This window comes from Eptatretus burgeri, chromosome 4, assembly GCF_056783735.1.
Source record: "Eptatretus burgeri isolate ZD-2024b chromosome 4, Ebu_testis_v1, whole genome shotgun sequence".
NCBI lineage: Eukaryota > Metazoa > Chordata > Myxini > Myxiniformes > Myxinidae > Eptatretus > Eptatretus burgeri.
In genome coordinates, this window is record NC_140964.1 from 42428878 (window position 1) to 42445191 (window position 16314).

Consider the following 16314-nt stretch of genomic DNA (forward strand, 5'->3'; position numbering starts at 1 on the left):
CAAATGGAAGACCAAATAGGTTCAGTCCTAAATTAGTCATAAGAAGGAACCCAAACAAGCAAAAAGCTAAGACGAAGTCATCAAGAGGAACCTGGATAGGATTCACATTTCAGCTGCTACTACTCTACCCTCAAACCCAACCAGGCACAGCCAAGTGAGCCTTATTCAAAAAAAGAAGAAGAAGAAAAAAAAAAAGAACCAAGATCAAAAAAATTAATAATCCTGGCTGCCAGACCATGTGTCCGATCAAGTTGAAATTTAAAACTTGTATTCTGCATCAATACAAGATCATAACTATTAAGTTTCACATCGATTGGTTAAGTAGTTCCAGTGTAAACATTATTTAATATTTTTATTCAATCAAATATGCCTGTTGTTGGCTTAATGGTTAGGTGGTGGGCTTGGGATCCTAGGATCCTGAGTTCAAACCCCCTTGTCTGTTGAATTAATACCAGGTGGGGTTAACTGCCTGTCATCCTTCTGAGGTCAGTAAAATGAGTGCCAGCTTGCTGGTCTCCTGTGTTGGAGTGGCGACCCGTCCAGGATTGTACCCAATAGCCAAAGAGACTGCTGAGACAGCACCAACACTCTGCACAGAGTATGGTCCCAATGGATGGATGGATGGATTAAATCCAATAAAGCTGCCGAACTATGTGACCTATCAATTATTCCTTAACAAACTTGTACACCCAAGGCTTGGGGAACATTTGTGTGAAGTTTCCCCTCGATCTGTCCAGCCATTCTGGAGAAGAACATTTTCATAGATTTTAGAGTAAATCCAATATGGCCGTCAAACCATGTGACCTACATCATATGTGTGAACCTTTTGTTTCTCATGGTTAGGCAGTCATATGTGTAAAGTTTCACCTCAATCTGTTCAACCACTTCAGAGAAGGTTTTTTTTTTAATTTAAAAAAACAATATGGCTGCCGAATCACGTGACCGATGAAGTCATAAAGTTCTTTTTCTGTGGATCATTTTATCCCCAGATGACCCTCAAAAAATTTCATACTGATCACATTAGCGTTCTACATATGCAATGATGACGTCATAATGAAGGCACTATGACGTCATTAAAAAAAAACACTTATTCCCCATGAGGAGTACTTGCCATTTGCCAAGTTTAAATTTTTTCCTTGGTGCGGTTTGAGAGATGCAGAGGTCCAAAGTTTTTCCGTTTTTTCCCAACATGGCTGCCACACCACGTGACATAGGACGTCATAATTACAAATAAAACATTCCACATGAGCAGTCGCTCCTATTGTGAAAATTTTGTCTCAATGCGACAAGTGGTTTTGGAGAAAAACACTAAAGCTCTGTGCGGAGAAACAAACAAATATGCAATACCCTCTCCTTCATCAAGGGTAAAAAAAACAACAAAATTTGATTTCTTCAGAATGCCGACAAGATCAGAACAGCACTGGGCAATGCCAGTATCAACATAAAATACGTGAAAATTCCGGTTTTTATAACAATGTAATTCCAAAATTTTTTTTTTTTTGCGACCAATTGAATATTGAAAAAGAAAGTGTTGCATTTATTGGACCATCGTGAGCATCTCATTCTAAAACTTCGTGAACACCCCTCGGAGGTAACGATTTTTAGACTTTGCCTTCTGGCTCACATCTGTACGTCTTCACACATCGATTCAATCAAAATGAAGAACGAGCTGATGAGAAATATGGAAAGGAAATGATTGAATACAGAGATTAAAAGTTTTTAATGAATGTAAAGATAAAGTTTGATGCATTAAGTTTGTGGAAGTGAGGAAACAGAGCGGATAAATCATTTACCAGGCCACTGCTAAGGACGTAGAAATCATCGATAGAATAGATGACACCAGGATACGAGGTGAATGCCTGGATGTGTCCCGGTGGTGGTTGTCCATCTGAGCAGGCACAGGCATGAGAAGATGCGCGCGTGCACACACACACACACACACACACACACACACACACACACACACACACACACACACACACACACACACACACACACACACACACACACACACAATGTTACAATCAAAACTCACTATCTCGAAGTGTGTGTGCTTATTCTGTGTACATGCCTAACAGCCTGCAAAACTATTCACCCCTGACCAATAACGTCACATTTACATGAATTACAAATTATGAACACACAATTTGTCCAAATGAACTTTTTTATTCATAACTTAAAAGCTCAAATTAAACACCATTATAGTTGAAGGAGGTTACATGTCAGGAATACCTGCAAAAAAGATGTACAAATCAAAATTCACTGGTTGTAAAGAGTATTCAGCCCCTGAGGTCAGGCCTTGGTAGAAAAACCTTTTACAGCAATGACTGCTATGAGTACTTTGGGTAGGTCTCGACCAGCTTTGCACGGCGAGATGGTGAAATATTTGCACATGCTTCACGTGAAAATAGTTCTGCCAAGTGTGAGAGCGAACACACGAACGTTCAACAAGGGGGAGCAAGAGACAAGAGCGTGAGAGAGGGAAGGACAAAACAGGGAGGAACAGAGACATTAGGAGATCTGTGTAAGGGAGAGGGATGGGGTGGGGAACACGGGGTAAAACAAGATGGACAATCCAGGGACTTTCAGATCCTGACACGACAGGCATTTTCAGGAAAGAAAGCAGGGAATTTGAAGGAGGTCGGTTTGGGGTGGATTAGCAGGGGTAGAAAAGATCGAGGTTTTGGATGGGAGAAGATGAGAGGTGGTGGTGAACAGCTGTTTTGAAGACCTAGAAGGAAGAGTGGGATTGAAGAGAGTGTGGGAGTGTGTTCCAAAGGCGGGAAAAAAAGAGGAATGAAAGGGTGAAGGTGAGCAGTGATTATTGATTGTGGTCGTTTTACCAAAAGGGGATTGCTGATGAACCTTGAGCGCCCTGCAGAAATATGGGGGGGGGGGGGGGAAGGGGACATATCGCAGAGAAGGGGAGGGCGAGAAGTGAGAGACACAAAGGCTCAGCCTCATCACAGGGGATACCAATGATCCTAAATGCCTTGGTTTCCACAGTGTGAAGCCAAGAAAGGTAAGAGGTGGGAGAGCACCAGCCTAGAGGGGACAGCAGTACTCCATCAGGCTGTGGACGAAAGCTTTCGATGTGGTCAGGAGCTCGGGTGTGCCAAAGAAGGACTTTGCATGATGGAGGATAACCAATTGGCAACTGGCTTTCGAGGCAAGGTTGGAAATGTGGTTTTCCCAGGAAAGATCATGGCAGATAGTGAGACCCAGAAGCTTGAATGAAAAGACTTCTTCAAGAGGATTGTTGAGAAAGTAGATTGGGGGGGAGGGGTTCCAGATGGTCCTTTCGGAGAGACATAGTGAGAGTGTGAGATTTGTCAGGATTAAAAGACATGTTCCACGTGTTGGACCAGTTTGTGATTTTATCCAGATCTGCAGAGAGTGAAGAAGCTGCTGCTTGCCAGTCTGAGGGATGACAGATGGTACGGCTGAGGGTGGAGTCATCGGCCAGGAGATAGAAGATTTTCTAGAGAGTTGAAGAGATCATTGATGAAAACCATAAAAGAACAGGGCCCAGAACACTGCCTTGAGGAACTCCAGCCTGGACAGGAAGAGGGGATGAGAGAACCAATTAAGGGTCACACGTTAGCTGTGACAGGAGACAAAGTCTGCAAGCCATGGATGGAAGCTGGTTGGTCGATGAAAGTAACAGGAAGAAGAAGAGGGGGTTGAGAAACGTGATTACGGGAGGTGCAAGGTTAGAAGTGAAAAAATATAAAGAAAGAAAAATTTGGGGGATTGATTTTTTAAAAGATTAGGTAACATTAGGTAACGGAAAGGTTGAAGAAAAAATCATGAAGATATATGGTGAATGTAGGTCGGCTAAAATAGAAGGAAGATGGCAGGTCCCCAGAAGAAGGAGGAAGAAGAGTCGGCACAGGAAGTCATGTGGTTATGTGGGGAATAAGGTAAGGAGGGAATAAGGACTTTGACTGGGTCACTCAAGCACGTTTATTTTCTTCTTATTCAGCCACTCCAGTGTGGCTTCAGCTTTGTGCTTTGGATCATTGTCCTGCTGACATGTAAATCTCCAACTGAGTTTGATTCATGGCCGACTCAAGCAGGTTTTCATCAAGGATTCACCTGTAATTTGCACCTTCCATTGTCACATTCTATCCTGACAAGCTTGCCCATCCCTGCTGATGAAAAGCAGCCCCAGAACATGATGTTACAATCTCTTTTCATCTCAGTTACTTAGATTTACAAGAATTTGTTCAGTGAAGGATGATTTTGTGGAATGTGCTGAGAATGTTTTTTCCATCATGATAAACAAAGGATATTTGGCTGATTGTTTGATCAGGTCTTGTGAGAATGTCTTTAGACTTCATCGTCACCTTTTATATAAGTTTGGTTGGTTTTCGTGGAAACAACTTCCCATTGCATTTCGTGTAATAATAAAATAATTAATTATTTTAGTGAGGTAAATTATTTAATTAATAATATAATAATATCTATATATATATATATATATATATATATATATATATATATATATATATATATATATATATATATATATATACATACATACATACATATACATACATTTATTGGTGGAATTAAATAATTGAAGTATGGAGATAAAAAATTAAATAAATATTATTGATAAAATACATTATAAATAAGCATTAAAATAATTATTTGTTGGTGGTTGTTAAGATACACAGTGCAGCATGTTAAAATCTGTTGTTAATTAATGGTTGTTAACAATGCAGCATGTTAAAATCGGTTGATAATTCATGGTTGTTAACAGTGCAACATGTTAAAATTGCTTGTTTATTAATGATTGTTAACAGTGCAGTATGTTAAAAATCGGTTGTTAACAATGCAGCATGTTAAAATCGGTTGTTAATGGTAGTTAACAATGCAGCATGTTAAAATTGGTTGTTAATTAATGGTTGTTAACAATGCAGCATGTTAAAATTGGTTGTTAATTAATGATTGTTAACAGTGCAGCAGGTTAAAATTTCTTGTTTATTAATGATTGTTAACAGTGCAGTATGTTAAAAATTGGTTGTTAACAATGCAGCATGTTAAAATCGGTTGTTAATGGTAGTTAACAATGCAGCATGTTAAAATTTGTTGTTAATTAATGATTGATAACAGTGCAGCATGTTAAAATCTGTTGTTAATTAATGATTGTTAACAGTGTAGCATGTTAAAATTGGTTGATAATTAATGGCTGTTAACAATGCAGCATGTTAAAATTGGTTGATAATTCATGGATGTTAACAGTGCAGCATGTTAATATCGGTTGTTAACAGTACAGCATGTTAAAATCGGTTGATAATTCATGGTTAACAGTGCAACATGTTAAAATCGCTAGTTAATTAATGATTGTTAACAGTGCAGCATGTTAAAATTGGTTGTTAATTATTGGTTGTTGATAGTACAGCATGTTAAAAATCGGTTGATAATTCATGGTTAACAGTGCAACATGTTAAAATCGCTAGTTAATTAATGATTGTTAACAGTGCAGCATGTTAAAATTGGTTGTTAACAATGCAGCATGTTAAAATCGGTTGTTAATTCATGGTTGTTGATAGTACAGCATGTTAAAATCGGTTGATAATTCATGGTTGTAAACAGTGCAACATGTTAAAATAGCTTGTTTATTAATGATTGTTAACAGTGCAGTATGTTAAAATCGGTTGTTAACAATGCAGCATGATAAAATCGGTTGTTAATTAATGATAGTTAACAATGCAGCATGTTAAAATTGGTTAATTAATGGTTGTTAACAATGCAGCATGTTAAAATTGGTTGTTAACAATGCAGCATGTTAAAATCGGTTGTTAATTAATGATTGTTAACAGTGCAGCATGTTAAAATTGGTTGTTAACAATGCAGCATGTTAAAATCGGTTGTTAATTCATGGTTGTTGATAGTACAGCATGTTAAAATCGGTTGATAATTCATGGTTGTAAACAGTGCAACATGTTAAAATAGCTTGTTTATTAATGATTGTTAACAGTGCAGTATGTTAAAATCGGTTGTTAACAATGCAGCATGATAAAATCGGTTGTTAATTAATGATAGTTAACAATGCAGCATGTTAAAATTGGTTAATTAATGGTTGTTAACAATGCAGCATGTTAAAATTGGTTGTTAACAATGCAGCATGTTAAAATCGGTTGTTAATTAATGATTGTTAACAGTGCAGCATGTTAAAATCGGTTGTTAACAGTACAGCATGTTAAAATCGGTTGATAATTCATGGTTAACAGTGCAACATGTTAAAAATCGGTTGTTAACAACGCAGTATGTTAAAATCGGTTGTTAACAATGCAGCATGTTAAAGTTGGTTGTTAACAGTACAGCATGTTAAAATCCGTTGTTAACAATGCAGCATGATAAAATCGGTTAATTAATGGTTGTTAACAATGCAGCATGATAAAAACGGTTGTTAATTAATGGTTGTTTACAATGCAACATGTAAAAATTGCTTGTTAATTAATGATTGTTAACATGTTCGGTTGATTAACCGCTTAAGCAGTTCGTGTCCAACGAACTTCGCCGAGGTACGGTCCCTCGGTAGGTTACCCGCGCGAATACTTAGGTATATCGATATTCGGCGATTGACCCTGTTGCGCGTGGGTGGAATACGGACTGGGCGGTGGTGTGCGTTGAAGGCACACCCGTGACTGGTTCTCGGCGTTGTTCTGGGAAGTCACGACTGAATTGCTCGTCCGGTGGGCGTGCGGCTGCCATTGGCTAAAGCGGTCGTTCGCACGCTGTGCGGGCATAGATTCGTAACAATATATTGTCATATAAAGTGGTGTATGATTGAAGTTATTCATATGTATTAATACTTTAAACAAAAGTAATAATTAAATAAGTTTGAATAAGGATATTTTATTGCTGTTGACTGACTGGACACAACTTTGAGGTTGTTGGTCCATTAATGTTGAGTAATCTACTGATGTAGACCTGTGACCAGGATTGTGGATCCACCGTTTGGAGAGGTTCTGGGCTAAAAGGATCGAAACCGCAATTAAAAACGGTGCCCAGCTGATGATCCGGGTAGTTGGGAAATCAGTCAATTGCTTATAAGTTAAGGTTATAACTTCAAATAAAATAGCTTTTGTAAGTACTGTAGGTATGTACGTACCAGTACATAATATATCTGTGTTTGTGTGTTAATATGTGTTTGTATGTAGATGTACGTGTGTATAAATGTAGATGTGTCTGTCTGTCTGTCTGTCTGTCTGTGTCTGTTTTCCTTCTTGGGACTACGGTGCAGTAATTGGTCTTTATTGTGATTATTAAAATTTAGCTTCATCACTTTGGAGTCATTTGTGAAGACTCTACTGTGTATATTAAGTTTGATTTGAAAGAATCATGAAGTAACTCAGGTAGCATCAAAGTGTGAAAACTTTGGATGGGGTGAATACTTTTGCAGGCCACTGTTTGTTAAACCACTTTTTCAGAATCTGCCCCAAGTCAGAAAGAAATAAAATCTGGTGGCTAAGCACAGAATAAATTGTTTTTCATGTCCGAATACACTTTGGTGCAGAACACTTAGTGCATGGTATTTTGTGTAGGTACATGGCATGCATCACACAATATGGAGGCATATACACATGTGCTAAACCTGCACTTCCTGCAAAGGTTCTGACCATCATTGGGCACCTATCACACATCAACCTTGCTTAAGCATCCATTATACAGTTAGAGGTTTCTGAATTGTAGCAGCGGAAAAAGAAATGATAGGAAAGTTAAAGTGCAACTTCCAGCTTCACCTGCAGGCTTACAAAGCTTTCAGGTTGACCAACATGGTGGGGGTGTCAGTGCAGCGGCTGACACTGCATTTAGCAGTGGGAAGTAATGTCTTTCACGGACTTCAACTAAGCCATGTGTACACGTAAATGAGAGACACACAGACATGCAGTGCCTTAAGAGATAGGGTAGGAGAGCAGCAACAATTGGGTTAAAAGGAAAATCATAACCAAAATAAACCAAAAAATGATTAACAAAAGGTGAACCAGGTGAACTTGATCCCACGCGAAGGTCGTAGCGCTTGACAATGCGCAACATCATCTGGTACGAGCCCCATGTTGTATGAGACACCATCAATTCCTTGTTTCCAGGCAGCAACTTGATCAATGCAGAACAGTGATCACGAGAGAGAGGACCAGCCACTTTCTCACTGTCCACTTCCATTTTGCTTCCAAACCTCTCATCCTTGCTCCCTCTCTGGGATCTGCTCCTCTTCTCCTCCTTCAAATCTCTCAGACTCTGGTTTAGAGCTGCTTCCAGGTCACCGAGCTCAACACTGATCTGCAGTAAGCTGGAGAAAATGAAATTTTACAGATAGTTTACTGAAGGAGATGGATGCAAGTTCAGGAGGGTAGCACTATCATTATAGCTGCACCTAAGCCTTGACTACGAGGCAGCTCTACTAATTGGTGGTGCCTTCAGGTTCAAATTACAGCTGTACATTTATCTAAATTTAGGCTGAGGCAAAACAATCTTAAATCCTCGTCTGTAATCTCTTGCTATTCACCCCAAAAACACTGTTCATTCAATATGTGACTTTCAAAAGGATGTAATCCACCCCAGAATGCTCAGTACACATGTAAAGAAATCCCGAGCAACAACGGTAATTGGGGCAGGGAATGTATATCGTGCGCAGTGTGACCACTCCTTAGCTTTTTTCACAAGATCTTGGCTATTCGTTGTTCACCTTGGCATCTTGGTTTTCTTGGCGTATAGGTTTTCTATTATCATCGCTTTTCCGAAAACTTGTGAATTCTTGACTTTTTTCATTGGCTCACCTTGGCATTTATGAAAATGAGGAGTAGTCACAGTGATCGTGAATCGTTCACAAAGCTTCTAAAAGAAGCTGAAAGTACTCGGAAAAGTCATGTCAGGTCAGGTATGGGAGCATGTGCCGGAGCAGCGCGTCGCTGCGTCCACTTTCTGCCGGTACTCCAGGGGCCTCCGTCTGGCCATCGCCCAGGCAGATACCTGGCCCATCCCCATCTCCTTGAGATTCTGATCAACTAGCTGCAACCACGAGGCTCGTTGTCAGCACATTGGCCTCCTCCACTCACGAGACTCCCTCGCTGAGAGAATCTGGTGAGCAGGATCAGCATCAGGAAAAAGAGCCACATGTTCATAGAGCCGCAGCTGACGCTCACGGACCATGCAGGTAACAAATCTCATTTGAGTCTCTCTCAGCCACCGTTCGTTGGACAAAAAGTCCGACCAGTGACAGCCAAGGATTCTTCGAAGAGACCTGGTACCAAAGGAATTAACTCTCCGTCTCAGATCCTTGGTCAGAGTCCAAGTCTCACATCCATAGAGCAAGAATTGAAGCACCAAGGACCTGAAGACTCAGACTTTCGTCCTCCCGCACAGGTACTGGCAGCGCCACACCCCATTATCCAGAGAATCCATAACTCCCCAGGCCCGACACAGACGTCTATTGACCTCTGACTCACAACCAGCAGAGACATGAATATCACTGCCAAGGTAAGTGAATCTCTCCACGACCTCAACCTCCTCACCACAAACAGGCACACAGGACAGCAGCATCCAAGATGTCATTGAAAGCCTGGATCTTCGTTTTGACCCAGGAAACCCGTAATCCCAGCGGCTCAGACTCCTCATTCAGTACCTCGAGGGCCCCCAAAATGATATCTAAAGTCTCCGCAAAGATGACTGCATCATCTACGAAATCAAGGTCAGAGATCTTGACATTCCTAAACGATGCACCGCAGCTTGATCTCTCCGACATCCTCTCGAGAATCCAGTCCATACAAGTGCTGAAAAGTGTGGGGGCCAGTACACACCCCTGACGAACTCCAGTAATAACTGGAAATAAGTCAGAGATGGTACCACCACACTTCACAGCACTCTCAGTACCAGAGTAGAGTTCAGACATCAGATCGATCAGTTTTGGTGGCACCCCATGAAGACTAAGAATCCTCCAGAGGACATCCCGATTCACTGAATCGAACGCTTTACAGAGATCAACATAGGCTGCAAGCAGCCCCTGCCGAAACTCTCGTCTGCGTTTGGTGAGGACACGAAGAGCAAGGATATGGTTAATCGTTGACCTCTTTGGTGTAAAGCCTGACCGCTCTGGATGCTGGTGCTCAAGCAGATGGTGGCGAACCCTATCAAGAATTATCCGAGCAAAGACCTTGCCCGGCACTGAGAGCAGCGTCACCCCTTGGTAGTTGTTGCAGTCTTGGCGATCACCCTTCCATTTCCAGAGGAACAACAAGGCCCCTCTTCCAATCAGTTGGGATGATGCCTGTGTTCCAGGCAGAGCACAGAACTGCATGCAACGACATGAGTGCAGCATTTCCACCAGCCTTGAGAAGACCATCTGGGATGCCACAGATCCTTGGAGCTTTACCCCATGTCAACCAGTTCACCGCAGCCTGTGTTTCCACAGGCAAAGGTGGACAACAGTTGATTGCGAACAGGCTGAGTGAGGCTCAACTCCCTGAACAGTTCAGCTCTGCCATTAAGCTTGACCCTGTGACTCCAGTCAATGGTATCCAGTGTCCCTTGATGGTGAGTTCCAAGACATCCACCAGCAACATCAAGGATGGTGGTCTTGAAGGCACTCCACAACTCTTCAGGATTCCCAAAAACACCCAGACCCCCCCCCCAAATCCTCACTCAGCCTGTGTGCATACTCCTCAGCTATCCACTTATCCTTGAGCTTGCCAACATCCAGCTTAGGCAGGGATGGTACCATACCATAAATGTTTACCTTGCAGCTTCAGAGTTGCTGCAAAAAGCCTGTGGTCAGTATTGAGGAACTGAGTATTCCGGTAGACCCTGCAGTTCTGAATCATCCTCCAGCGACCATCAACAATTACTTGGTCAATCTCCTTTGCCGCACCGCCAGCATTAGAATACCAAGTCCAGCGATAAGCTTGTGGGAGCTGAAATCATGAACCAGCCACCCTAAGTCCATGACTTCTTGAAAAGTCAAGGAACTTAGTGCTATTCTGGTCCACAGTTCCAGACCCTTGGGGCCCAATCCATGTCTCGTAACCATCCCCAGCAGTGCCAGTCGATGCATTGAAATACCCCAAGACTAGAAGTGTATCTCACCTGAAACACCGATCAACCACAGACTTGAGCAGGGCAAAGAATGCCTCCTTCACAGTGAGATTACTCACCTCAGTTGGAGCAGATACAGAGACCAAGGAAACGTCACCCAAAGAGTGACAAATCCTCAGTCTCATAATACACTCGTTGACCAGCGTTACCTTAATTATCATGGGAGTCAGCTTATTGGACACAGCTACGGCAACCCTTTGAGTATGGTAACCATTCAGAGTGACCAGACCAGTAGTAGGTGTAATGACCCGCCATGATCTCACCACTATCCAGTCTCCGAACCTCAGAGAGTGCTGCAATACCGATGTTCAAACGCTGAAGCTCAGATGATAGCAGAGAGAGGTGATCATCTTCTCTTAAGGATAGGACATTCTAGGCACACACCCAAAGGTACCACCTTAGGTTAACCCAAGGAGACCGCCATGTGGTGGACGACACTTCAGCTCCACCCCGACATAAACCATCAGAATCTGACCCAGGAAGGTGACCCTATGCTTTACCTCCTGTCATCAAAGAATGGCAGTCCTGAAGGCTTTGCTCCAATCCCAAGCTGCACAGGAGGTACTCCCACAGAGGGGGTTTTCTGTTTTCTTTGCGGTTTTAGTGTGTTTTGCGGAATAAACTGTTTTCCATTGGCCGGAGTGCAAATCCTGCCATCAACCTCCTAAAAAAAAAAAAGTAACCCAACTGCAGGACGCCCACAGACACAGTTGGGCACCAGATATGGATGGCCGTTGGCTCACAAGGAGCTCGTCCACCCTTTTACAGGTTTTGTTTTTAATTCTGCCAGATGTCCATATCATACACCCTCCTCACCAGAAATCCTAGTGGGGGAGATGGTTAAATAGCCGACAACACAACCATGAAACAGGTGAGTACAGGTTTACATGGTACCTGCAGCAGGTCACAGATCTAATCTGCCCTGATCTGACAATAACAATAATGGTTCAGCCTTGACAGAACGGAACAATTGTGGTTAAACATTTTCAAATTTCCACTGTTTTGTCCAAATCCTGAAAATTATGTTTGAAAGATGCTGCAAGCAACAGCAGGTTAAACGTGCCCAGCAAGCATGACGAGTTACTGAAAACACACACACAGCACATGCGCAAAAGGCCTCGTTAGCATCCATACATCCTTTTGAAAGTCACGTATTGATGGTGGGTACAACAATGCAGTTAGCAATAGCCAATACAATCGGTTCAAATTTAATTTGATCCCTTACTTGTTGACTGTCAAGAATTGTTCACACATGAAAATTGATGAGACATTTGGTGATATGATGGGAAGGTGATACAAACAACCAGAAGGATGTGTGCAATATGGATATGGCAGATAAGGATTATGTAGTCTGCTCTCACTAGAGGCCCAAGGGGGAGAAGGTGATGCGACGAGGGAGCATGGCAGGTTTCCCTTTATAGGCATCTTCTAAACCCTTGAACTGTAACAAGGCCAAACGCACCTGCAGAAGCACACGACAATGATAATCACTCAATGAGGTCCATGAGATGACCAAACAGCTTGTAGGATTGCCTGAATGAATCGGCACAAAACGTTGAAACATTTCAACAATGTTGGAGATGCAGTTTGTAAAATTACCTTCACTTTGTAGCGTACATGCTTCTGCTTTATTACCCCATGCGTGCGAAGCGCAAAGCACGGTTAAGCAATTTGGGTTCACTTTGTCTGTCTGCAGACGTCAGTCCATGATCGAGGAACTACTAAATTTAAATTTAATTTTATATTTTGAACACTGGAGAACACGAATCCGAACACGAACTTGCAGTTTTGAAGTATTTTGGCTCTGAATTTGGAAAATTGCAGAAAATCCTATCCAAAACAATAAATAAATAATTGTTTGAATCTGCGAATGAAATAAATTCACTTTTTGCCAAAATTTGCTCAGATTTACCTTCTCTGAATTTATCCATATTTGCCAGCATCTTCATTTCCTCCAATCATTGAGCGACTTCTGGTGTTTAGTCCTTCAAGTTCACTCAACACGTCCAAAGCCATTCATCCAGATTACTGCCTGACAAGATTCATGAAGGAATTTGCGTTTAAGATGTCGCAACCACTGACTGAATTATTTAATATCTGCCTTCGATCTGAATGTTTTCCTCAAATTTGGAAAACTGCAGTAGTATGCCCGGTTCCAAAGAGTTCACCTGTTACGAGTTGCAATCAGCTACGCCCGATCTCTATCACACCTGTAAAGCACGAGTATTTGAGAGGTGCCTTGCCAATTGGGTGATGAGGGATATGCAACGTGGCATTGACCACCAACAGTTTAGCAACCTGAAAGGCAGTTCAGTGGTGCATAACTTGGTCAGTTTACTTGACAGCATACATGGAGGAATTGACAAGTCTGGCAACTATGTGAACTTGTGCATCATCGACTTTAGTGAGGCTTTTGATCATGTAAATCATCTTGTTGATCTTGAAAAGCTGATCCAACTTGGGGTTGATCACACGGTTTTGCCGACAATCTGTAATTTATCACATCAATCTCTAACTGTTTGATACCACAGACCAACATAAACTTATCTTGATATAACATGTGGTGTTCCGCAGGGTACAAAACAAGGTCCTATTATTTTCTTGGCAATGGTTAATGAAGCTACCACTTCAACTAATCACTGGAAATACCTTTATGATGATGTATCAAAGTCACATAGTTCACATTTCCAGCCCAATATTGATTCTCTCACCGATTGGTGTCGTGATCACGAAATGAAGCTGAACCCAACTAAATATAAATTTATGCACATTTCATTTCTTCATCGTTCTCCACCTCCTATTCATTTGGAGGTTGATCATGTCATTCTAAAAACTGCCTTAAATCTGGATGTGGCACTCCTTAAGGCCCTGTCACACCTTGACGATTTAGCCAGCATATGCCGACGTCTGAAAAATTTGTCTAAAACGCTGGCACACGTTGAATACGTTATGGGTAAGTTTTGCATACGTTAAGAGCACGCTGGCATACGTCGTAGTACGCTGAGCTCATCGACAAATTTTAACATGCTTGAAATTTTTCCACGTATGCTAGCGTATGACTCACACGTTCCGCATACGCTGGCCATAAGTTGTAGGCACGTTACGCGATCGTTGACACACGTCGACACACGTTACTTATAAGTTACTCATAAGTCGAAACACGTCGAGGTAATGTTTAGCATCAGTGTTCCAGATTCCCTGGTTTTTTTTTTTCTTCAGCATGACGATGATGTTGACACTTCGATTTCTAGTGCAGTTATAATATAATATAATTAATAGGCTGCCACTCAACAATTTAAATCATAACCGCACTAGAAGTTGAAGTGTCAACATCACCTTCATACCGAAGAAGAAAAAAAAACAAAAAAAAAAATGGAGTCTGGAACACTGACGCTAAACATTACCTCAACGTGTTTCGACTTATGAGTAACTTACAAGTAACGTGTGTCGACATGTGTCAACGATCGCGTAACGTGCCTACAACTTATGGCCAGCGTATGCGGAACGTGTGTCATACGCTGGATACGTCGAAAAATTTTCAACATGCTGAAAATTTGTCGACGTACTTGGCATATTATGACGTATGCCAGCGAGCTTCAGTGTGCTCTTAACGTATACAAAAAACTTACCCATAACGTATTTGACGTGTGCCAGCGTTTGACAAATTTTTCATACATCGGCATACGCTGGCTAAAACGTCAAGGAGTGACAGCGGTTTGACACTTCGATGTCTAGTGCGGTTATGATTTGAATCGTCGAGCCGCAGCCTTTTAATAGGCTATGCCACGTGATTGTCGGCGATACGCTGCCGCGCACTATGCAAAAGTTAGACTATCGTTGGGCATAGGTTGTGAACGCCGACAACATGCTCAGCATTCGTTGATACAAGTTATCTATATGTTATCGAAACGTTCTGTGTACGTTACTAATACGTTATGCATACGTCCAACTCGTTATGAATACGTCCAAAACTGGAAAAAAAAACATCAATAGTTCAGCGTACGCCAGCGTTTTACATACATTTTGATACGTTGCCATATGCTGGCTAAAACATCAAGGTGTGACAGGGCCTTAAGATGTGGCACTCGTCGTCTCCTCGCTCAAACTGCTTGGCGTTATCATCCAGAATAATATTAAGTGGGATCAACAGGTTCATCGTTTTGTTAGCAATGCCTCACAGTGACTTTATGTTTCAGGAAATGAAAGAAAAATGTGGAGTCAAGGTTGACTTTTTTATGTTGAAGGCACCAGTCATGGACTAAATAGCCCTCATCGAGGCCAGGCCTTAAATAAATAAAAATAAAACGGAGAACGTAAATTGAGGAGCGAAAATGAGTGAGTAAGAAAAGTGTGTGATGTTTGTTTGTTTGCAAGAAAGAGAGATTAAAGTTTACCTGGTAGCTATAGTTTGAGTGAAACAGAAGGTAAGACCAGCAATCCTGACACGGAGAGTGCAAGATGGTTCCGGGCACCACTTTAACGCTCTTAAGTCAGAACGGTAGTACCACCCTGGGTGGTTGCTGTCTAAAACGTACTACCTAAAAAAAAAAAACGGTCTAACCGGATGGGTGTTTTTTCAGAGACACAATCTCCTTACTGGATGGCCGTTGGCTCCCTCAAGTAGCTCATCTGCCCTTTTGCAGGTGTTGTTTTTCGTCCTGGTAGGGTGTCACAGTTACCCTCCCCACTGGCGAGCCAGTGAGGGGTGTCGGTTTAGACGCCGACAACCCAACCATGTGGCAGGTAGCACTGGGTTACATGTTACCAGTGGCAGTCAAGAAATCTGACTGACCTGATATTAAATGATCTGCTTTTAATCTACAAAATGTACATTCTTCTGATACTTGAATTTTTAACACCTGGGTGGTCTTCTGGCATTACTGTTGCTCAAGCCCAATGTATTGAATGCAATCAGAAGAGAGCACAATGCATGGTTGCTTTTCTGAACATGTTGTCCTGTGTTGAACTTTTGAACACTTAAAATCTTGTCTCACTTTCTGACAGGTGGAATTTAATTACAATCTGCTTTGTTAAATCCTTGCTCATCTCGAAGCAGCATCGCCATCATTTGTCCCAATCTCGACTTATTGCTTAATTAACCAAGTGAGTTGCCCCTTAAAACTCCTTAGATAAGTGGGGTAGCTTAATTTTTTAAGTTAAACCACTGATTACATAAAGGTGAAACCCATCACACTTATTTTGTTACTTTTC

General features: G+C 41.7%; 1 protein-coding gene across 1 annotated transcript in view; it reads right to left on the reverse strand.

Moving 5' to 3' along the window:
- PLBD2 (phospholipase B domain containing 2) overlaps nucleotides 1–16314 on the reverse strand; it is a 72242-nt gene that overhangs the window by 47229 nt on the left and 8699 nt on the right. The window contains exons 4-6 of the mRNA XM_085877632.1: nucleotides 12465–12565; nucleotides 8001–8305; nucleotides 1794–1888 (exon numbers count right to left, since the gene is read on the reverse strand). Coding sequence (XP_085733758.1) covers nucleotides 1794–1888; nucleotides 8001–8305; nucleotides 12465–12565 — 501 coding nt within the window. The remainder of the gene's footprint in view (nucleotides 1–1793; nucleotides 1889–8000; nucleotides 8306–12464; nucleotides 12566–16314) is intronic.